Source organism: Sardina pilchardus, chromosome 24 (genome assembly GCF_963854185.1).
Source record: "Sardina pilchardus chromosome 24, fSarPil1.1, whole genome shotgun sequence".
Lineage (NCBI taxonomy): Eukaryota > Metazoa > Chordata > Actinopteri > Clupeiformes > Clupeidae > Sardina > Sardina pilchardus.
The window spans coordinates 17,987,545-18,010,650 of record NC_085017.1 but is presented as its reverse complement, the minus strand read 5'-3'; the positions used below and the strand labels follow the sequence as shown (position 1 = coordinate 18,010,650).

At 45.0% G+C, this 23,106-nt stretch overlaps 1 protein-coding gene across 5 annotated transcripts; it reads right to left on the bottom strand.

Annotated features, from left to right (window-relative positions):
• Nucleotides 1-1,718: 1,718 nt before the first annotated feature.
• On the bottom strand, nt 1,719-22,899 carry chd4a (chromodomain helicase DNA binding protein 4a). 5 transcript variants are annotated; one of them, XM_062529881.1, is made up of 41 exons: nt 22,685-22,899; nt 22,015-22,159; nt 19,610-19,728; nt 17,855-18,124; nt 17,388-17,506; nt 16,960-17,225; nt 16,634-16,761; nt 16,130-16,265; nt 15,554-15,723; nt 14,927-15,154; nt 14,373-14,576; nt 13,889-14,100; nt 13,528-13,659; nt 13,244-13,343; nt 12,928-13,119; nt 11,747-11,947; nt 11,249-11,386; nt 10,917-11,038; nt 10,583-10,756; nt 10,299-10,440; nt 10,040-10,171; nt 9,771-9,888; nt 9,435-9,559; nt 9,194-9,286; nt 8,939-9,080; nt 8,651-8,823; nt 8,062-8,239; nt 7,368-7,454; nt 7,082-7,173; nt 6,064-6,197; nt 5,810-5,954; nt 5,523-5,690; nt 5,264-5,386; nt 4,763-5,078; nt 4,572-4,634; nt 4,300-4,461; nt 3,901-4,009; nt 3,630-3,762; nt 2,566-2,761; nt 2,215-2,378; nt 1,719-2,015 (listed from the first exon to the last, which is right to left on the bottom strand). In XM_062529881.1, exons 2-41 carry the CDS (start codon nt 22,076-22,078, stop codon nt 2,001-2,003), a joined length of 5,985 nt encoding a protein of 1,994 aa, XP_062385865.1. In that variant the 5' UTR covers nt 22,079-22,159; nt 22,685-22,899; the 3' UTR covers nt 1,719-2,000. The 5 variants fall into 5 exon arrangements, with proteins under 5 accessions (XP_062385865.1, XP_062385866.1, XP_062385864.1 ...); XM_062529882.1 differs by having other exon boundaries at nt 15,554-15,720; XM_062529880.1 differs by having other exon boundaries at nt 5,264-5,376; nt 5,522-5,690; nt 8,050-8,239; nt 22,685-22,898.
• Between the last annotated feature and the right edge of the window lie 207 nt (nt 22,900-23,106).

Sequence of the window (23,106 nt, the reverse complement as noted above, 5' to 3'; positions counted from 1 at the left end):
GCGCAGATGAGTTGAGGCGGCTAGGTCAAGACAGGTGTAAGTTATTCGGTATGTGTGCGCGTTCTCGTTTCTCCCCCAAATAACTCACGGTGGGAATAAAAAAGACGCGAAAAAAAGCGTCTTGCACACAAAGTGAACAACCGCTTTTGATATAGACTAACAACGAGGTAAAGTTGTACTTTTTTGGATGGGAATCATGAGTATTTCTGTTACATAGCGGGAGTAGGTGTGGCAGATCAACTGAATGCAAATTTACGTATGCACCCACGTGTGAGAGCTTCCTTGTCTCAGCACGCAACGTCATTAAGAAAGCTCTTTGCCACCGCAAAGATGCACAAAGTATGTCCTATATTATCTTAATTTGTCTTAAAGGCCGAATTAGTTGAAAACACCTTCGAAAAATGTCCCCTCCACTTCCAACCAACTACTACAGTAGGCTATTCATCAAACGTCCGTCAAAAAAGAAGCAAACAACGAGTATTATAAGGCCACCATAATTTAAATGACACCCATATGGTATAGGCAGCCATTCTGCTGTGTTTTGCGAGTAAATACAAGTAGCAAATAATATATAAATGGAATACAGCTCTTTGAAAAAATCGCATGGAGGTCTGATTTGACTGACAGCTAGCAGAACCAATCAGATAATGTAATTACCATTAGAATTAACTTAGCTTGGCTGTTAGCCTGGTCGGGAGCAGGCTAGCTTCCAAGTATAAATTCCCATGGTAACTTATATGTGATCTCTTCTGTGAAACCAAGTCAAGGCTATGTTCATCCAGGATAACCCAGTAAGCCTGTCTAAATCCCCTATCTTGGTTTTGTGAAATACCCCCCAGGTCCTTCAGCATGATAATAACCCAAAGCATAGTGAAAAGTGGTCTAAAACGCCCTAAAGGATACCAAAATCAAGGTGCTGGAATAGCCTACACAGAGACCAGACCTCAACCCCATTGAGAATCTGTGGCACATGCTTAAAGCAAGAGTCCATACAAGAAAACCATGCAGTTTGGACAAGCTGGAGCTAAAGAGTGCTTAAGAGATATGTGTCAACCTAGTAAAAGACTATTCAAAGAAGTTGTTGTCAGTTGAAGCAAAGAAAGGCTACACTATTGACTATTAATGGTCTGGGGGCTAATCATTTTGAACATGTCAATTTTTGCTTTTCTTGTCACAAATCAGAGCATGAGTAAACAATGATCATCAAACTTTGTGGTCATACTGTCTTTGTGCTTCTGTAATCATATAAACTAGGCACATTTTTGGAAATGGTCATTTTCATGTATAAACAAAGGATTATATCTGAATTCATAAGGGGGGCTAATAATTTTGGGCTTAACTGTATATGGCCATAATAGTCCTAGCTGAAAGTAATGTTCATGATCCAAGAGTTAATGATCTATGTTTAAGAAGTGCAAGCTTAAAAGTGTGTAAAATAGGTGGCTGGTGTCTGCTGGTCGCAAAAGCAATTTGAGATGTAGATTGTGAAGGCCGGCACAGACCAGTGATTGGCTGAAACAGACAGACCACAACTTGTCCGTCATCTGATGCAAACCACAGTTTGTTGCCATGGAGGCACTTAGTTCTTTTGGCTCGTCTTCGCCAATGGTCAGGTTTCCCTGTGGCACCTCACATGCTGTCTGGGCTACCACAATGTTGTCAGAACTGAACTTCAGAAACATCTGAAGTCAACGTCAAAAACTAAAAGGAACAGAGGACTTTATTGAATTTTTATTTTAGGTCCCAAAAAACCATAATAACATTATATCAATAATATTAATAAAGAAAAATCAAAAAGAAACAAAAAACAAACAAAAAAATAAAATAGCTTAGTTTCCTCAGCCTTTTGTTTAAAGCCAATAGAAACGCTGCATGTCCATATATAGGTAAAGGGGTGTGGCTTCAAGCTAAGGCGAGATGTCCTCTGAGGTGCCAATCAGGAATGTTGAGGTGGTGGGCGGTGCTTGGTGGCAGGGGAGGTCAGGGGTGAGCCTTACAGGCTACTGTTGCGATACCTGAGCAGAACAGAGAGCACAAGTTACATTCACGTCATTAACTTCTACTAAAGCCTAACTTTTACCACAGAATAGTTTCAGTCAGTCCCAAGTCAACAGCTACAAGCTGCCTTTAGAGGCAAATGATTTACTTTTGACAATGTCTGTGCTCAGACAAGAGTGGATACATCACATCGCACATACACACGGTCCTACACACCTGCTGCGACTGTGTCTCGGGGCCCCTGCTAGCCAGACGGCTGAGAATGTTCCTCTCAGACATCTGCAATCTAACAGCGACAGGAGGTATCCGGGCAATGGTTGCCGGGAGACGGGTGACATCCGCCTTCATGTCACTAAGCAGCTCCTCCAACTGTTTCAGCACTGACATAGAAACATGAGAAAGGGTGAGTGGACAAGTCAGAGTGAGAGAACAACAACAACAAAAAAACAGTTCAGTACTTTCGGTACTTCAAGTTCCTGAGCAACATAAAGTTTGGTTTTACATCACGACCCACCTCAATCAAATCACCGTCACGTCAGAGACGACTTTAAGTAGGTGACGTCTCACCTTTGTGCAGGACGGCGTTGGCCGGCTTATTCCCGGACATGGACTCTTTGCTGAGGTGCTGGTGCGACTCGGCCAGGCACTCCACCTCGCTGAAGCGTGTGTTGAGGGCCATGCTGGGGTGGGACGGGTCCTCCGTCATGTTCAGGTAGGCTGCCCGACGCAGCTGCTCTTCAATCACCAGAGCCTGTTCCAACAGCTGCACAACATGGAAGAGAGAGAGAGAGAGAGAGAGAGAGAGAGAGAGAGAGAGAGAGAGAGAGAGAGAGAGAGAGAGAGAGAGAGAGGGTAAGGGTTAGGGGATAAGATAAGATAAGTTAAAGGGATAGTTCGGGTTTTAAGACACGAAGTTATATGGGTTCCCCGTCAGCAACGTTGTGCATCAGCACTGACTTACCCCGCAACAGCGTCCTGTGAGCCGAGATCCAGCCGGTTTTTGATGCTGAAGAAAGTAGTCCGGCAAGTTTCTGGGGTCACGAAAGTAAAGTGTTTTTCTTCTCAAAACCATATGCGTTCAAAAGTGTGATATATTTGCACCACAAAAACGTTGTCCAGGAAAAATTCAAACCTCGTTATCACTTACTTATTTTTCGCGATTCCTATCACTGCGCGCTACTGACAGCTGGACAACGTTTTTGTGGTGCAAATATATCACTCTATTGAACGCATATGGTTTTGAGAAGAAAAACACTTTACTTTCGTGACCCAGAAACTTGCTGAAGAAAATAGTCCGGCATCAAAAACGATCAAAAACCGGCTGGATCTCGGCTCACAGGACGCTGTCGGGGGGTTAGTCAGTGCTGATGCACAACGTTGCTGACAGGGAACCCATATAACTTCGTGTCTTAAAACCCAAACTATCCCTTTAAGATATACTTTAATGTCCCCCAAGAGGGAAATTTGTCTAGGGCTGCAGTCACTGCATCACAGACTTAAAACATACATAAAACATAAAATATACACAAAACGGTTGTGTTTAGTTAGCTAGTCAAAGAACTTTCAAGGTGTGTCTTGACGGCTCAAGCCGTTGTTACACTAACTCAGTCATCCACACAAAGTCAGCGTACCTTAAACCTCCGGGCCAAGAACTTGTTCTTGATCTCCAGGAAGTTGCCGCGGTTCATCTCGCCCTTGAAGGGCTCGTTGAGGATGGCGAACCTCACGTCATTCTGGATGTCCTGCCAGCGGGCATAGCCGTGTCTAAGGAGCAATGAGGTTAAGGGGCATCTCCAAAAATGCTTCTACTCTGTTGTCCAGAGACAGACAGACAGACAGACAGATAGACAGACAGGCAGACAGACACTATGACCTTCACACCCAACAAAGCTTAAAGGATACTGAATGATCCCGGCCAGGAGCCAGTAGTCATGACGACGGTGCCAGATCTCATTGGTCTTCTTTGTAACTGTGGCCGCCCGCTCCTCATTCTGCCACAAGGAATGCAGCTCTACAGAGAGACAGACAGAGACAGAATATGAGCTAATGATGACCAACAGTGGACCCAACCTCAACAGGCCAGCAAAGAATGCCAAGAACAGCATTATTCAGTCATCCATTAGACAGATGAAAGTGAACTCCAAGCATTCTGAGCAAAGAAAACACGGGTGCAGGTCATGAGAGACCAACAGAATACAGAATGAAATGAGCGAGAAGACAAACAGACTTACGACAGATACAAAGAGGTCAACACAGAGACATGAGACGAGTGATGATGATATTCAATTAGGACTAACTGACCTGTGAAGCCTCCGTCGGCGATGTTGAACATGAAGCGGGTCTTGGTTGTCGTCTTCTTCTTCTCCTCGCTGGCCCCCGGAGTGGCCCCTGGAGTGGCAGTGTCGCCATTCTGCAGCTTCGCTGGCTCCTCCGTCTTCACGACCTCCTTCTCATCCTTTGCATCTGAACACAACACACGCAAGTCAACAACGGCTGTGCTGAGGCCAGCAACGGACCCATATTACTTTAAGGAGCATTTTGAATAGTAATGCAAGTGTGCCAACTGCAATTACCTTTCTTATCAGGTGCTGGAGTGGTGTCCATCTTTTCAGGCTTGTCTTCCTTTTTGTCCTCAGCTACAGCAAAGACAGAAATAAGTTGGCATGGTGAAACATACAGTTGAGAAAATATTTCTGTGCTATTCACCATCAAGCACAACACCAGATACTATTGAGCCAAAACAAAAAAGGGGGCTTCCATTCACCTTTGACCTCAGCATCTTCCACCTTGCCATTTGGCCCTTCTGGCTTGCTGTCGGCTGCTGCCTTTTCTTCACTAGCCTCTCCACTCTTCTCTACTTTCTCGCCCTCCTCCTTCTCTTTCTCGCCCTCCTCCTTGTCTTTCTCCTTCTCCTTCTCCTCCTTCTCCTTCTCTTTCTCCTTCTCCTTCTCCTTCTTCTCTTCTCCGTTGTCGGCTTTGTCTTTGTCTGTTTCTGTGGCGCCATCAGCCTCCTTTTTCTCAGGTTCTTTGTCCTTCTGTTCAGCTGAAGGTTTCTCCTCCTCGTCAGGGATGGCAATGACCTGAGGTCAATAGAGAATTGAGCAATAATTGATAAGAGTTAATTTAATTGTTAAGGCACGGGTACCGGATGTGGCTACACTTAAAATAGGTCAACAATAATGATGCATTTGGATTGACTGCTAGAAAAGCCATTTGGACAAACTCATGGAAAGGTTGCTGCATTTTTTTTTATGTGAATGCTCACCTCTGACTCTTCTGGCTTGGTCTCTTTTCCGTTCTTTTCTACATCTCCCTCCTTCTTCTGCTCCTTCTCTTCGTCAGCGTCCTTGTTGGCATCCTCAGTTTTGGAGGCATCGTCTGCACCAACAGTTGATAAAAGACAAGATCGCAGAGGTGAGCAGCTCGTTTATGGACACAGGAGCAATTTGTGTAACGCGCAGACACACAGCAGAAGAATTGGGATGAGAGAAAGGGGGCGCTACAGAAGTAAAGAGTGGCCAACCTGGGGCAGGGGTATTGGGCTGGGTGTCTGCGGGGGTTCCAGTGGAGGGGGTTTTGCCTGGGGACTCTGGCTGAGCTGCAGCAGCTGCAGCCGCTGCCTTCTTGCTCTCTTCCAGTTCCATCATCCAGGGCATGGACCACTGGCCGTTCACCTCCTCGAACTCCTGAACCTGCAGGGTCACAGAGCAAAGAGTAAGGTCAAAGCAGGGTCATCAGAACAGTAGGTCAGCATAGACAAGTGCACTTAACATCTTCATTGAAATTTGCCACTAAGGCAGTTGAGATGTACCTTTTTGCGGATAAGTGACATCACACCAATTCGTGTAAGAACATGTTGCCGTGACAACCCTTCCCTAGGAACACCGTCGGCAAACGTCTCTGCTCCATCAGCCCCGGGCTCACACAAGTGCCTCATGAAGAGCGACACATATGCCCTGAACAAAGAAACACCATACGTTCAATAGAGTGGGAAAAAGCCCAGGTCTAACTATGGATCCCTGTGGTACTCCATTTAAACATGAAAAAGCCTTGAAAGTTACTCACTTGAACTCCTTCTCAGACTTCCCTCGCAGGTCTCTGACCAACCACTGGGTGGTGAAGGCATCCTGGGGCGGCATCCCGTAACGCATCACTGCATTCAGGAAAGCCTTCCTCTGCCTGGCATTGAAACCAAGCACCTGAGGAGAAATCAAAAATGTGTCAGTCCAATCACGTATCACCATAGCAGCACATCCATACATACGGTTTCAGAGGAAAGCAGAGTCAATGTTTGCAACCAATATGTTTTAAAGTTTTAAGTTTCAAAGTACTTTAATGTCATTGCCACAAGAGCAGCAAGATCAAAGAGGCAGCATCAGACTGCTAAAATATCCTTACTGCTGCAGCCAAAACACAATTACTGCCATAATGAATAGCAACTTCAAGAAATACGAAGTTCTAAAAATAGACAGGGTGAAGTTCAAGAGTTCTATCCTGGTTCATATTATGTGTACTCGGGGGTGTGTGTGTGTGTGTGTGTGTGTGTGTGTGTGTGTGTGTGTGTGGAGGGGCTGTTGTTGTCATGAGTCAGTGATTCTGTATGGGAGTTGAGCTGTCGAGAAGTCTTATAGATTTATCGAAAACATGCGCGCGCACACAAGGGGCAGAAAGCACCATGAACAACATTAAGCAGCTGCTCTCCGTGAAAAGATTAAAATGAATTTTAGTGCCGAAAACAGCACTATTCGAAATGACGATGGTTAGAGAATGTTCAGGAATGTAAAGTAATGCATATATTTGCCAGAAACCACCAAAACCGCCAAAAAGACGATGTTTTATAAATAATGAAAACGAACGACAAACTCTGAAATACGCTCATAAATGAGATGTTATCATCATTTACAACAGTGGCATACAAAAAATGCCGATTATAGCTTACAGCAGCTGGTTATTAGGTTAACTTTATAACGTTATGACCGGGCATTCGGCGTCTTCTGCCCCATGGGTGCGCGCGCATCTAGTTTTGTTAGTAAACAGGAAATGTATGTATTGAAAGTGGTTAAAAACTCCAGTTGAGTCTAACCTCAATGTTGCCTCCCACTCTGGCCAGCAGAGGGGGCAGTGGCTTGTCTTTGTCATTCCTCAAGCCCTTCCTGTTGGGTCGTCGCGAGTTTGCTGTAGGGCGGAGGGAAGAGATAAGAGTGTTACAAAGGCTACATTTAAAAACAACAACAACAACAAAACATCTTTCTACGCTCTCTGTTATCCAATAACATCCGATGTTAACACAGGTCCCGAGTCAGGGACTTGGGGAGTACTACCAGTCCACCCTATAGTGCACAGTAGTAGCAGGCTAAATGATTGTGTACCTTCGATACGCTCATCAAAGTCTTCATCACCCTCCTCAGACGCCACAGAGTAATCAGACTGGTTGTCAGACTGGTCATCCTGCCAATCTGTAGAGAAAGAGGAGAAACAAAACAATTAGACAAGAGCACAGACTGTTATAGACGTATTTTTAAAAAAGTTGGAGAGTTGGTCTACTAGTATCTATCTACACAAACATTTCTACTTTCTAAATAATGATTGAGTGTTCATCCACCAACACAAACAAGGACCCATAAAGAATTGTGAGGCAGTTTATAGCTAAGGTGCTTGTAAGTAAATAGATGCAAGTAAAAGCAATTAAACAGCAGCCACAGCTGACCAATTTAATAGGCACCAAAGGCATGTATTTATGTCTTAGTGAGTAATTCCTGCGTGCCCGCAGGTTTCTGCAATAAAAGGTCTGAAAGGGTTTTCTTAAGGCATCTGTGAGCACTCGCTGTGACACTAACCATGCAGTCGTACTCAGATCATGCATGCAATGAGGTTAAGCCAACTAAACTGAAAAAATGCAATGCAAAAAAACAAAACAAAAAAAAAGTCCTACACCCAAAACACACACTCTCTACATACCTACATGCTTCTACTCAGTGATAAACACAAAGACAAACACAAAAGGGGGAGGGTTAGAAAGTAGTAATAATGCCGCGCAGCGCCGTTTGTTACCCCGTCTACTACCTCGGTCCTCCTGGGAGCCATCGTTGTAGTTGACCTGCTTGCGGATACGTTTGCCTTTGCCCAAATTGCGGGCTAGGTCTTCCTGCTGCTGCTCATAGTGATGGCGCAGCAGCTTTTCCCAGTAATCTGGGTCCACACTTTCCTCCTGTTTAATAATCTCACGCTGCACCTCTTCTTCCTGAAAACAGATCGAGAGAACAAACATTGTAAAAAACAGTTTGGCGATGACTGCTTGGTCACAAGTATGATTGATACGCCATTCCCAAAGCCATGATGTGATGATCTCTTATGCCCATAGATTCTTTCTAACCTAACTAAAAGCTTAAAACCATACAAAACATAGAATATATTCAACTTCAACTAACTTCTATGTTAGATGCTATATGTGATGTGTATGTGAGATGTGAGATGTGTGTGAGATGTGTATGAGACGTATGTTATCATCAAATGCTGCCATCTTCTATGGAATGGAATAACATGTGTGAAGAAGAATATCCTTTATAGGACAATAAAGAGTATCTATCCATCTTCTCTAGTGTAACCTCTCTGGGCTTGTTTAGAGCTGTATGCTAATTTACTGAGCACTGACCTCCTCGTCTTCATCCTTCACCACATACTGGGCCACCTTGAAGGAGCTCAGGTACTCGTTCATGCTCTGGATCTCAGTATCGTCATCAGTGGCGTCCTGGTTGCGGTCTAGGAGCCGGTCAATGGCCTTTTCATCATAGTGGATGACACTGCTGTCCTCCTCTTTGTTCTCTCCTGCGAAGAAAAAAAAAAAATAGTTGTGTGTTTGTTGTATGTGACTGAGAACTTAATTTAATTTTTCTATATGACTGTTTTTCTGCTTCGAGCTGGGTGATGATTGATTTCTAACCATCTGCTAGCTCATCCTTGAAAAGTTCTTCTGTTCCGAACTTCAGAATGTCATCCAGTTCCTGTTTGGACATGGACCCTGTTTTGGAGCCAAGACCTGGACGCACCACCAAATGGGTCAACATCATCTTTTTCTTGGCCACCTGAAATATATACATGGAAAAAACAGATCAGAAGTGTTGCCAGGTATCATGGAGGCGTGGCTTTTTGCCTGGAGCACAATATCTGAGAATTGTGAGTTGTGAATTTCTCGTACCTGAGTAATTCGCTCCTCCACTGAGGCCTTGGTGACGAAACGGTAGATCATCACCTTCCTGTTTTGGCCAATACGGTGAGCTCTGCTGAAAGCCTGGTGACGAGGGTGAGAATAGGGCAGAAAAGATTAACATCATTTAATTTTTTTTTTTTACTTTTTATCTTATAATTTCAGAGGGGGATCAACATCAACGTAAAGCCACAAAAAGCTCTAAAAATCAGCCAAAGGTGCAGTCACCGACCTGAATGTCGTTGTGAGGGTTCCAGTCGGAGTCGTAGATGACAACAGTGTCAGCAGTGGCCAAGTTGATACCCAGACCACCAGCCCTGGTGGACAGCAGGAAGGCAAACTGGATTGCACCCGGTGCTGGAGGAGAACACAGAACGTTACCAAAGCACATGAATCAGACGGAACTCTGATAACTGATGCCGTAGCAACGCAACTTGGACAAACCAGGTTTGGTGTAAACCAAGCTTTACAATGTCTAGTAATGCAGCTGGAGAATGCTAGTTCACTCAGTTTGAAATATGAGGGAGTTAGACAGCTAAGAGACTAAGATATAATGAGGAATTCTTACAGTTGAAGCGATCGATGGCTTCCTGTCTCATGCCTCCAGTGACGCTTCCATCGATACGCTCATACTTGTAGCCTTCGTTTTCTAGGAAGTCTTCCAGCAGGTCCAACATTTTGGTCATCTGGGAAGAATATACCAACAGGTTAGTGCCTCTAAAACTGTTGGTCAAAATGTTAACAAAAATGTATGCAGCGTAACACTATAGAAAAGCAAACATGTTTCGATTAGTAAATGTATGTAAGTTAAAACACATTTGCTACACACAGTCATACCTGAGAGAAAATAAGCACTCTGTGTCCACCGTCCTTGAGTTTTCTAAGCATCTTTTGCAGCAGGAACAGCTTTCCAGCAGCTTTGGTCAAGGCATTACCTTCGTACATGCCATTGGGCATCTTTGGAGCTTCCTGTTTGGGAACATCCATCACAAGTTTAACACTGTCTTAATTTGTAGCACACTTTCATTCAAATTTTCCGATGCAAATATTACATGGTATGTTCCATGACAATAGTTCACATGATTATGGTTCATACCATTGCAGCTGCCGGAAACAGGAAGGGGTGGTTGCAGCATTTCTTTAGGTCCATCACCACGTTGAGCAGGGATACCTGATTACCACCTCCACGGGTGTTCAAGGCCTCAAAGTTGCGAGTCAAGATGAACTTGTAGTATTTCCTGTAGAGACAGGTCACATTTTAAACCACTTCAAATAAACCGTAGTCTCCACTAATGTCTTCTTGAGTGGATATTTTGATAAGTGTGAATATTTTCTATTCAGTGTTCTATTCAACACTGCCATCGACCCTCTTTCACGTACTTTTGCATTGGACTCAGCTCAACTCGGACGATGAGCTCCGTCTTTGAGGGCATGTGTTTGAAGACGTCCGCCTTCAACCTACGCAACATGTGGGGACCCAGCATGTCGTGCAGCTTCTTGATCTGGTCTTCCTTGGCAATGTCGGCAAACTCTTCCAAGAAGCCCTCAAGGTTACTGATATACAAAGAGGGTGAGCAGTTAAGATTAGCTTCTGTACATAATTTCAGTACAATACCTCTAGGGTTTTTGGCAAAGCCATAATACAGATTAAAGGCAGTTCTCTCTCTCTCTCTCTCTCTCTCGCACACACACACACACACACACACACACTTACTGGAATCTCTCAGGCGTGAGGAAGTTAAGCAGATGGAAGAGCTCTTCCAGGTTATTCTGCAGAGGTGTTCCGGTCAACAGCAGCTTGTGTTGGAGAGGGTAGTTATTCAGCACCCTGAAGAACTAGAGAGAGGAGCACAATATAGAGTTAATTCAGTTCATTCAGGGATTCTACATGTAGCTGATGATCTTGAAATGCTTAAAGATTTATTCACGCTAATTTCATAAGCATGCTATTATTATGCTCATTATTTAGATCAGTAGTACCCATTCTTAGTCATTAAACTCACACATAAAGAAGACCGGCTGTATTACATTGAGGCATGAACTCACCTTGGACTGGTTGTTCTTCAGTCTATGGGCTTCGTCCACCACCAGACAGGCCCATTCGATGGAGCCAAGGATGGCCATGTCGATGGTGATCAGCTCGTACGACGTCAGCAGGACATGGAACTTCACCTGTGCCTCTTTCTAAAGACGGGGAGGGGGGAAAAAAAGAGTCAGGAGAACCATTCGAAGTCAAATCGATAGACAGGACAAGGAATGAGACTCTGCAAGGAAAACCGCACCCACAACCATGGCATCTTTAGTTATTCTATAGACCTCTCCAATCTGTTACAAGAGGATTTCCAATTTAAACGTTCAAAACCGACTTTGATACTTTGAAGTGAAAATGATACAGACTTTAGCATAATGCTCTACAAAATATTGACTTTAATATTAAAACCAAGTTATCATAAGGTGCCTTATGAATGCATATGCAATTGAAAGAGTCTACAAATTATGGTTAGACTTTTTTGAAGTGCCCCCTTCACCCCTTGCCCTCCTCACCTTCATCCGAGAGGCCTTCTTGCCGCTGCGGATGGCGTTGTCCTCAAAGGAGAACTCGTTCTCACGGATGACAGCCCTGCTGTCTTTGTCACCCACATAGGTGACCACGTACATGTCTGGGGCCCAGAGCTCAAACTCACGTTCCCAGTTTATGATAGTGGACAGGGGGGCGCTCACCAGGAACGGTCCCTTAGAGTGACCCTGGAGGTGGAAAGAGCAAAAAAGGGAAAAGGTCATTCTCAGGGATAATTCCAGGATCCTTTAAAATTGACCAAAAGTGAAGTGTAAAGGCTGGTGTTGTCAACTTTAAAACTGAACGACATAATTTGACAGAGACCGACACGCCAAAAAAAAAAGAAAAAAAGAAAAGAAAACTGTATTCCAGTCTCAAGTTTCACCAGTAGGTGGCAGAAGTATCTCCATGCTGGCTCAGGGCCAGAACCATTCAAGCTTGACAAACAAAATGTGGCCACTGATTTTCTGGATTACGCTCTTACGCAGCCCATAGCATAAGTATAACGCCACATTCATCAACACCGTATCAAATGAAATGGATATAAAACACATAAAGCATATATAACAAGCGTATAAAACTCCCCAAAGTCAGCTCAGATAAGAGGGATGTTTACGGAGGATAACGTTGCGTGAAAAGCTGAGCACACATGGCATTATAATAACCACTGAGTTTTCGGCTAGGAGACGGCTGATTAAAAGCGGGATTATAATGGGAGAACTGAGGCGGAATTGTGGTCTCAGAGCCATGGGCTCGTCATGTTGCATGACAACCTGACAAACATTTTGAGGAACTCTGGCTTTCATTTTGAGAATGAAATGAAAATAAAACCAGAGTATATAAAATGCAGGCTACGACGTGTCCAATTGTTCTATAGCAAAAGCTTTTTGAACCACAGCACCACAGCAGCTGTACGTGAATAGATCAGCCAACATTTTCAGAAATAGAAGGTCCAAGTTCAGAAAAGCTCTTAGAGTATGCTTGCTTTAAATGGTCAGTACTCCGCTTGTAAATACAGACAGAAATGAAAAAGACAAATCCATTAAGAAAAGTGCTACATGTTTCTAGCCCCCAAAGAAATAATAAAGTTGTCTGACTACGATATCAGTTTAGACCTACAAAGCATCAGATCCCTTGCTCTCTCTCTCACAAACACACACACACGTACCTCCTTGTAGAGAGAGTAGAGGAACACAGCAGTCTGCACAGTCTTTCCCAGACCCATCTCATCGGCCAGGATGGTGTCAGTGCCCTGTGCCCAGGAGAAGCGAAGCCAGTTGAGACCCTCCAGCTGGTATGGATGAAGGGTACCACCCGTAGAGTCCAGGTACTCCGGCTGGCGTTCAAACTTGATGGTGGGCTGTATGGGACAAAAACACAAACACACAAACAATAAAACATAAGCACTTTTAGGGCAGGCGCACAATATCTAAAATAGTTGGATGGACTATTTTGCACCCGTATTTTCATGTTCACACACTTACATCCACCACTGGGTTCTCAGGAGGTCGGTCAAGCCTCTTCATTTTGCCCTTAATCTTCAGCTTCTTGCCAGGCCTTCCCTCATCTCCCATCATCAGTTCCCTAATACACACAATCACAGACCATTAGAACAGACTATTCTTTTATGTATTTTTTATCATGTAATTTTATGCATAGTTCTTCCTTCTAATCATCATCTGTTATTTACAAATTATCTATGTAAAGCACTTTGAACTGCCTCTGTGAAGATGTGGCGTATTCATAAACCTGTTATGTCAATGCATACCTGTGGTGCCAGTACTGGAGTTTATAAGTGTCGAACTCGGGGACGTCCATGTCCTCAGCCTCCCAGGAGGCCTGGTCATAGGCCAGGTCCTTCCACTTAATCAGGTAGTGCACGTTGTTCTTTTTGTCCGCACTGCACACACGGGAGAAGGGGGCGGGGGGGGGGGATGCGGGGAGACAGAAGGAGAGATTAGACGTTAGTCAACCTTGTCATCTCACCTTTCCCTTGTTATCTTCCGACTGGGCTAACCAGCTGCTGCTTTAACACTGTGTGTGTGTGTGTGTGCGTGCGTGCGTGCGTGCGTGCGTGCGTGCGTGCGTGCGTGCGTGCGTGCGTGCGTGCGTGCGTGCGTTGTTCTCACCTGTGGTTGAGAATGCGGTGGATCATCATCCACTCCATCTTGATGCCGTAGCGGTAGAATCTCTCCTCCATCCGTGCATAGACGGGGTCTTTGTTCTTGCGTTTGTCACTCTTGTCCTCCTCACCCTCAACACCAAAGTCAATGGGCGGGGGCTCGTCCATGTCGTTCTTGCGCTGGTAGTTACGGAACATCACCTGACAGTGCAGCTCCAGCTGGATGGGGAAGGCGAGAGAAAATGGACTCAATTTAAAACGTTCAACTCAGTCATCAAGTCAATCGACAGAAGTGAAACATTTACTAATTATAAAACCACTGAGAGGAATTAGACGGCATGGAAGAGTGTCATCATGCATTTACTTAAGACTGGTACAATGTAGATGCTTTTATTAGATTTACTTGTAGGTCAACCAAAGAGAGCGCATGATCCACAGGACTACGTGCGGAAATATGCAAGATGTGTCTTCACGCATCCAGGTGGGCTTACCTGTAGCTCCGACACCCAGGAGCAATGCCAGTAGGACATGTTGTGCCACTTGGCGAAGAACTCCCTCTCTGGGCGGCCAGCCAATGGGGAAGGGTCTGGCTGGTCAGCAGGGAGATCAGGAGGGCGGGGTACGGGGGTCGGGGGTGGAGGGTCACCCCAACGCCACGTGAGGATCTTCTGCACCTTACCCTTCAGGGCCGGACACTGGAAACACACAAGACACAATCCAGTTTTATGGCCACACAGAAAACATGCGCTTCAACGCGCTAAGTTCATTCAGTTGCCCGTCAATGTAATCAAAGATCCTTAAGGTGGAGCAAGATACTTCTTCGTAGTTCATGTCTATGGGCGCAAAACGGGGACCAATTCCTCTGCATAAAGGGGGGTGTCATGCACATAAGACTTCAATGGAACAGCTCTGCGTAAAGGGGGATTTTGCCCCCCCTCCCTCTTGCGATTCGGGTTCCAGGAAGTGGCTTCTCATAAAGTATCTTGCTCCGCCCTTAATGATCTTTAATGTAACTCTGTCTGAGATGTGTGATGGCTGTTCTCACCAAGCAGCGCGGGCAGATCCATTCTCCGTTGGGGATCTCGGGCAGCGGCGGGTTGAGACAGTGGATGTGGTAGGACGAGGGGCAGGAGTCGCAGCAGAGCAGCTCGCCGCCGTCCTTGCACACGCGGCAGTACTCCATGTGGTGGTCGTCCTCCTCGGCGGCCGCCTCGATCTCCTCCTCGGCCTCCGAGCCCTCCTCACGCGCCTCCCACTGGATGCCCTCCTTCTCCTGAGAGGAGGCGAAATACAGAGGAGGAGAGAATGAGAGGGTGACAGCACATACAAGGAAAGAGAAAGATGCTGTACACCTCAAGTGAGGAGTGCTAATACTGAAGTAATATAATCATCAGTCCCATCAGTGGCGTGAAAAGCCATTTATCCTTCATCTCTCGTGTGAGAATCACCCATTAATTATCCCGTCATACTGGCACGGAAACTACGGGAGAAGATCGCTCAACTGTGTGGAGTGACATGTGGCTATTATGGTTTTAACTGTTCATAAGAACTCTAGCATGGGCGTGATGCACCAAGGGGGTTTCCGTTGTGTGCGTGTGTGGGTGCGTGTGTGTGTGTACGTCTGTGTGTGTGTGTGTGTGCGCGTGTGCGCGCGTGTGTGTGAGAGACTCACGCAGTGCGGGCAGCTCCAGGTGCCCTCAGGGGCCTTCTCCATGTCAGGGTCCAGGCACACCATGTGGTATGCTCGGGGGCATGTGTCGCAGAGGATGATCTCCCCACCCTGTTGACACACCTCGCAGTAGTCCTGGTGATCAGTCTCGTAGCCATCGCCATCCTCCTCTACTGTGGCAGGGCAAAGGACAAGTGTGAAGATGGACGTCAAAAAACCTGAAGCTCCCTTGACATACTGACCAGAGCCAAGTCGCAAGGAAGACGGACTAAACTACAAGCGACCACTCAATTCAAACATATTAGTCACAGATCATTATTATCCATATGTATTAGTTGACTCATAGCATGTCTGTGGTTGACTCATTGACGCATTGAGAATAGCCTAATGGCTGAAACGTCTGCTCCCTTTCAGTAAAAGCATTTAGTTACTTTAGTCTGGTGCATTTTTCAGAGTGTGAACGTTTCCAGCTTTCTCATGAGTTCTTTTTGCTTTGACGCACCTGTTTAAAAAAGACCGTCATCTAGAGCGCAACAGTACATCTCTGCCATATGTATTAGTCACATACAGCACACTCACCCTTCTTCTTCTTCTTGGTGGGCTTGGGCTTCTTCTTGGAGCGGCTGCTGCGGCTGTTGGAGCTGTCCGACACGGACACGCTGTTCATGCTGCCGTCATCAAAGTCACTGTCCACGTCCACTTCATCCTCTTCGCTCTGTCAGGACACAAGGTGACAGACGGAGTGGGAGAAATCTGTTAATGCACCATGTTTCTCTGACAGGAGGAGAGATCAAACTGACAAGAGTGTGCGTAAGTAAAGGTGAGAAACACAAAATAAATGTGACACTGGACAGATAAGACTTCTCTCTACCCTAAGAAAAGCATTAAACAAGCCATATCGTAATTTCCCAACTATTAGCCGCAGCTTATACATCGATTTAGCAATATTTCTTCAGTTATGAGGTTAATAGATGGGGGCAGTTAATGTGTATGGTATTAATATGTATTCTTTTTGCATAAAACACTGTCCTGCGGGTTATACACGGTGCGGCATATACACAGGAAATTACTGTAAACACTCACCGAGGAGCGCTTCCTCTTGCTGTTGAAGCCGCCCAACTTGATCTTCAGTGGAGCCACCTTCTTGGCCTTTACATTCTTCTTCTCCTGAGCTTTGGGGGTTGGCTTGGACTTCTTGCGAGCATTAGGTCCTATTGGGGGGAAATGACGGGGTGTTCAGAATCAGAACTCTAAACAAGGTTCCACAGAACTCAGATGTGGTACGTCCAACTGAGCACATGTCCTGAATACTACAACTGAGCCAAATCAGACTGATATTAAAGTTACTGGTGCCTGAGCACACAGGTGTAGATCTCGTGTGAACTTCAAGGGTCTTCCAGTCATCTCACCTTTGCCCTCCTTTGTCTTTGCCTTGCGGAGCGGAGGGGCTGGAGGTGGCTGTGGTTCGGGGGGCGGTGGGGGAGCGAGGGTGGCCGCCGGCGCTTCGGTCACCATGCTCTCCACGGCGGCGGCCACGTTCGCAGCTGCCAGCGCGGCGGTGGCTGTGGCCGAGCCTCGCAGGGGGTTCTTGGTGCTGAACTCGCGCCACTTGGCGCCGAGCACCATCATCATCTTGGACACGGCGATCTTGGGGTTCTTCGCTGCTATGAGAGGCCTGTGAGGAGAGGGGGAGCATAGAGATGAGGTCAGGACAGAGAGTCAGAAGATGCAGTGTCTACTGATGTGGAGCATTACACTAGCTTCTCTAAAACCAGTCACTCATCACCAACAGTGACGCACGCAAAAGCTGCGTAGAGAGAATCAAAAGGTTCCATACCTGACAAACTGGCTGAAGGCTTTGTAATTCGTGAGAGATCTGTAGTCCTCTTCACTGAAGACGTGGTCAATATCCTCCATACCCCAGTCGTCCAGAAGCTGAGATGAGGTCTTAGGCTCCTGAAGGGACAAGTCCAGGTTTAATGCAAATTACTTACTTGGCCTAAGTGCCGGGGCACTAATGAGATTACAAACTTTAAGATTTAAGGACAATGTGGCCTGCTTTAATGTTGGGAAAGCTTTTAGATCTCGTTCAACCTTTTCAAGAGAGGATTCTTTGCAAAACAATAAAAAGCAAGACTTACAGTTGGTTAAGTTGGAATGGAATTAATGCCTTAATGGCAAACGTTTTCTGCTAAAGGGGGTTTAACTATACACTACATTTACATCAAAGTTGCCTCCACCGACAAGGAACACATTTTGACAGCACCTTCAACGAAGATTCAAGCTCAGCCAACCAGTACTCACCGAGCTATCGTCATCGTCTTCCTCCTCCTCTTCCTCCTCGGCAGGCTCTTTCCTCTTGCCACTGGAGGACCCTCCACTGCGCTCCACGGTGCCACTGCTCCTCTTCTTCTCTTTGGTCGAACTGCCGCGCTTCTTCTTCTTGCGGCCGGGTGTGTAGTCACTGCCCTCGCTGTCCGAGCGGACGCCGCCGCCGCCGCCACCAACGGCCCCCTCCTCGACCTCCTCCCGCTCGGGACCTTCCAGAGGCTCTGGCGAGCTGACCGGCAGGTCCTGAAAAGACACGCGTGGGACATTAAAAAATGAATGCGCTCATAAACATGCACATTAGAAGATCGTACACAAACACAGATTGAATGAAAAGAATTCCAATCTCATAGACGTCTTAAGACTTATGTACAGAGAGAAAATTGAGTACTATATGCCTTAACACGTGCACCCAAGCATAGGTAGCAGGGGTCAAAATTTACTTTTGAAATGTGAATATCTACCAGCCAGAGACAGATGAACTGGTGAAATCCACCAGCCATTCCATAGGAAATATGTATTTTCTGTCTGAAATCTACCAGCCAACGTATTTATTTATAATTTATCAGCATTTGGCTGGTGGCTGGTGCTAATTTTGAGCCCAGATAGGTAGACAGGTTCGCAACACAAGCCCTAAGTGGTTTGTGTGGCTGTGACCACTACAAAGCTATGGATGAAAGAAGCCCTACAGGAGCCCCTACAAGCCACGTAGTCGTGCAGGGTGTGACTGAGAAACATAGTACAATAGAACAGTAGGTAAATTGGGTTTAGATACAGGTAGCACAGCTGAATAATGCTTGGCTACTCTCAATGCTGCTCAGTGCTGTTGCATCTGTAATGTGTTTTTGCAAAGTGCAAATACCATCTTCCCCATTGACTGAGTTTACATTCACTTTAGTATCCCGGTTACGATCGGGGTTTTGAAGTATCCCGGTTTTGTATTTGCACATGGAAACATCATACCCCAATTTCGGAACCCCGGATAAGCCCTCATCCAGGTTACGAGTATTCCAGTTATGCTAGGTTGTGTACGCCCAGAGAAACCGGGATACTGTTCCATGTATACACCTTATGCCGGTTTCTCAGGCAAAACACGTATTACATTAGTAACCGGGATACGGAGTGCTAATAGAACTTTAGCGTTGGTAACCGGAATACTATTATTCATCATGATGACAGGGATATTAATGACCGGGTTTCTCTGTGTTCATGTAAACACCATATCCTGAATATGATCAAAATCGGGATAAGCCTCATAACCGGAATACTAAAGTGCATGTAAACGCAGTCATTTAGGATGAGCTAGTGGAACAAAACCTAAAATTACTGCTAGGTCACACTCCTACATCAGATATGAATTATATATGAGTCAATCTCAAGAATTCATGTAAGAAATGGGGCAGAAAATGGGCCTTTATAGGAGATGTCCAGCAAACAAGGGCCCAATGCAAGTTAAATTTAGAAGACAGGAATACTGTGTTAATTCTGCTCCCTTGAGATGGCAGCAGCTCTTGCCAAGAACTCTCTATCAGACTCCAGCCATGAGAACGAATGAGCCTAAACAAAGCTGCAATTTTCAGTATGGTGTTAAGACAATCTCAAACTTAAAAGACTGTACAAGTAAATAGAGCAGGACCGTTAAATCCGTTTCGAGGGAATGGGTCCACAACTTAATTGTGCATTGGGCACAGATATGAACACATGAGAACACACACACACACACACACACACCTCGCGTCGCTGTCGTTGCCTTTTGCTGCTTTTGCTCTCTTTGCTCTTCTTGGCCTTTTTCTTCTTCTTCACCTTGGGGGCTTCGCCCTCTGACATGTCCTCCTCCAGCTCCTCCTCATCTGGAAACAAGCCAGACACACAAAGCCCGTCAGCACTGCCCCACAACACCTCACTCCCGACCAACCTCTAGAGCCGGAAGCACATTGTGGAATAGCTGTGCTAACAACTGCAAAAGCACCAACATTTTACTCCTGTCTAAACAGTTCCAACACTGCTACGTTGTCTGTTGATGGTGAAAAGGATGAACTTTAATAATAACTTTCGAGCTCAGGGTAGTTATTAAGATGCCAGACGTGTCATAAGCTGGCATTTTCATTATTCCATGTGACTGAAAAAGTGAACCATGTGAAATATGAGAAAACTAGTGTGATAAACCATGCTCTTGGCATTTGTCTAAAACAAGTTTTGGAGGCACTTCTACAAATCATATGCTGTGCAAAGAAGTAATAAAGAAATCCACACTGCAACCTTGACAACCATGTCAGGCCCAAATCCTCTAATGTAATTGCTTGCAGATTGAGATTGCGAGGAATAGCAGGACAGGTCAAACGGTGGCACCTTCTGTAGGTTTGTTAATAGCTGGTTGTTTATGTCCGAGATCTGTTGCTCAAGTCTGTGAGTGCAAAACTGGCTGGCAATTGGCAAACCCCAATGTCATTCGGCTGTGGCGATAGGATCTGATAGAACATGACCTCCACCACAGTAACATGTGCCTAACAAGAGTGTCTGGAATGTAACAAGAACAACAACAACAATTGGTCGAAATTATGAAAACAGTTCAAACCAGGAACTTCAAGCAATGAACTTCAAGCAATGAACGGCGGTACATTATTACAGTTTATCAAGAACTAAAAACAACATCAAGCACATGGACACGGAAAGACAGATTCAATGTTATCCGAATGGAACAAATGATTTATTCGGGATAAATCGAAAAATGCTTGTATGACACATACAATGATATCCATAAACAATAGACGCACTGTATTGGATAATTAAGGTTAAGACTTCCCGTCCTAACTCCACTTGCATAATCTGTTACCGATTAATAACGTTAACCATGCTGGTTAGCAAACATTAGCGTTACGCTTGCTGGTGAAGAAAAACCCAAAGCTAAAGTCAGAAGGAGCGACCAACTCTAAGTACTTAGCCATAGTAGTCATGTTACTCATCCTGACAAATACACGTGTAACAACGAACAAATCAGCTTGACACATTTGAAAATATTACATGAAGCACAATTTATGCTTGTATCATGAGGAACAAAACTATAGCGGTTGTGACAATGTTGTCAATTTAGGGAAAGCCCCTCGCGGCATTTTCCGGTTACCGTCGTCACATAGTATTTTGAAAACACTAAACAGCTAATGGTCTTACAAGCAAAATTGTAAAACAAATATTGTTCTCTGCTCTGGTTTAAACAACTGTCTAAATTAGTAGAAATGATTCCCAGAGACAAGTCTACCGCTTTCTGTCACCCGGCGTACATACACGCCATACACCAACGTCATCAGCGTGCTAACCAACTAGCTACCAAACCCAACAGAGCTCGCGGCAGTCCACCATCTGCACGCGAAAATACCGGTAGGCCGCAATTCGGGAACACGGTGTGAAATAAGCATCTCTGTTAGGTTAAGGTCATACACCGATATGTCCAATTCAATTTTTGTGTGCTACAAATGTCAACAGCACGACTGAGAACATTACAGAGGCATTGTCAACATGGATGGATGTTGAAATGCGAAGTTATGGCACTGAGCTAACAAGTGAGCTAACTAGCGGATAACAAGCGATAGCCTAGCTCGCAAATGGATGAATCCGCATCACTGATCCGCATAGTTGCAGTTTGCCATCTTCGCTAACTGCTTGCAACGATTGACTATCGCCCAGTAAGTGCATGGCGTTGAGATGTAATACGAATTCTCCAATTACGGATTAGTAGCACATGTTCAGTCCTCTGAACTCCTTAGAGCTTCAAAGTTTTGCAAGCTTTTTCAGCCAAACCAGAATTTACAGTTATGCTAACATTATTAAGAACCTAATCACATAACGTTAACGTAACCAACATGACCCAGAACGAGGAGAGCTTCAAACCTACGTCTTCGTCTGATTACTGACTAAAATTACAAGCACACAAAAGTTTGAGATACTATCAACGTAACAGGGAACTCTATCTGGTAAGCGCCAACGTTAGCCATGGACCTGTATAATGCAGGCGTTGGTACACATTAAAACTTGGTTGCAGTTGCAGCATATATTGATGGATGCAGTGTGGTGGTTTCAACCAAGTTAGCCAGCTAGCCATCACACTGTTGTGCCAGCAATTCGAATTAAAATGACATTACCTTGAATCATGCTTCGTTTTTCAGTATGTCCAAAATCATCCCTCTCGTCTTCACTCCCCGACATTATGACTGTATTTTCACCTCACAATGTGGGAGAATATAGTTTGAGTAGTTTTTCCTCTTCGGCTTTAACCCAATCTTCCGTCTGTCCAAGTCGACGCGGGAGGAGGGAAAGCCGGTGGCGAGGGGGTGAAATCAGAAAGAACAAAAAGCAAACGGAAGTTAATGTTGAGTAGGCTGAGCACCAGGTGGACTTATAATCTCTACCTCTGATATTCCTTATGAAAGTAGCCAATAGGGTAACTACAACAAGATCCAAAGTATCAAACATTACCGAGATAAACGCGAAGGAATGATACGAAGATGACAAGAAATACTTAATGCATCGTTTGCTTAAGCGGCCAAACTACTAGCGGTTAGCTAACTAACATTACCATACTGGCTAGCTACATATACCTCAGGCAAGCGACAGCTTTGTATGCTTGCTAACTCGCCTGTTAGCTTTACCGGCTAAATTCAAAGACACGAATATGTCGTCCCGCCATGAATCCATTTTTTGTCTTTTTGACACGGGACACGTAAGTGTTCTAATGTCGGTAGTTTTACACATGTGATTCTAACATACTCGTTTAAACAGTAGTCAAAATTGCAACAATGTACAGTTACTCACATAACTTGAATGATCCCGTTGTTTTCGAAAAAAATGGATTATGTTATTTATAATTAACTCTTTACACACTAAAATATGTCGTATTCCTCTTACAGTTGTACTGAAGACTAAGGGCGTGTTCACACGAGGATGATTTTTCACCGGTTGCGGGTGGATGTTTTACATTATATTCCTATGATACAGAGAGGTTTTCTTTAAAAAGGTACTGGGCGCTTTTTAAACCACCGCCACCGGCGTTTTTTTCCACCTACCCCGGGTGGTTTTCAAGTTGAGAAATCTCTACTCTCCAAGAAAAAACACCCCGCGTCAAGTGTTTTTTTGACAGCTGACCAATGAACGAGAGTTTGCGTCATAGTCAAACTTTATTGAAGCTTCTTTTTTCAGAAAAAAAAATGGCGACCAAAACAAAGTAAAAAGATGCC

Excerpts from the sequence above, each read along its gene's own strand:
- chd4a (XM_062529878.1), bottom strand. The coding sequence starts at position 22,078 with ATGTCGGGGAGTGAAGACGAGAGGGATGATTTTGGACATACTGAAAAA. Across the intron at positions 14,577-14,926 it reads GGATCTGCCCGCGCTGCTTG|TGTCCGGCCCTGAAGGGTAA; the intron begins GTGAGAACAGCC and ends GTGTGTTTCCAG. Across the intron at positions 5,955-6,063 it reads AAGTCTGAGAAGGAGTTCAA|GGCATATGTGTCGCTCTTCA; the intron begins GTGAGTAACTTT and ends TTCTTTGTTCAG.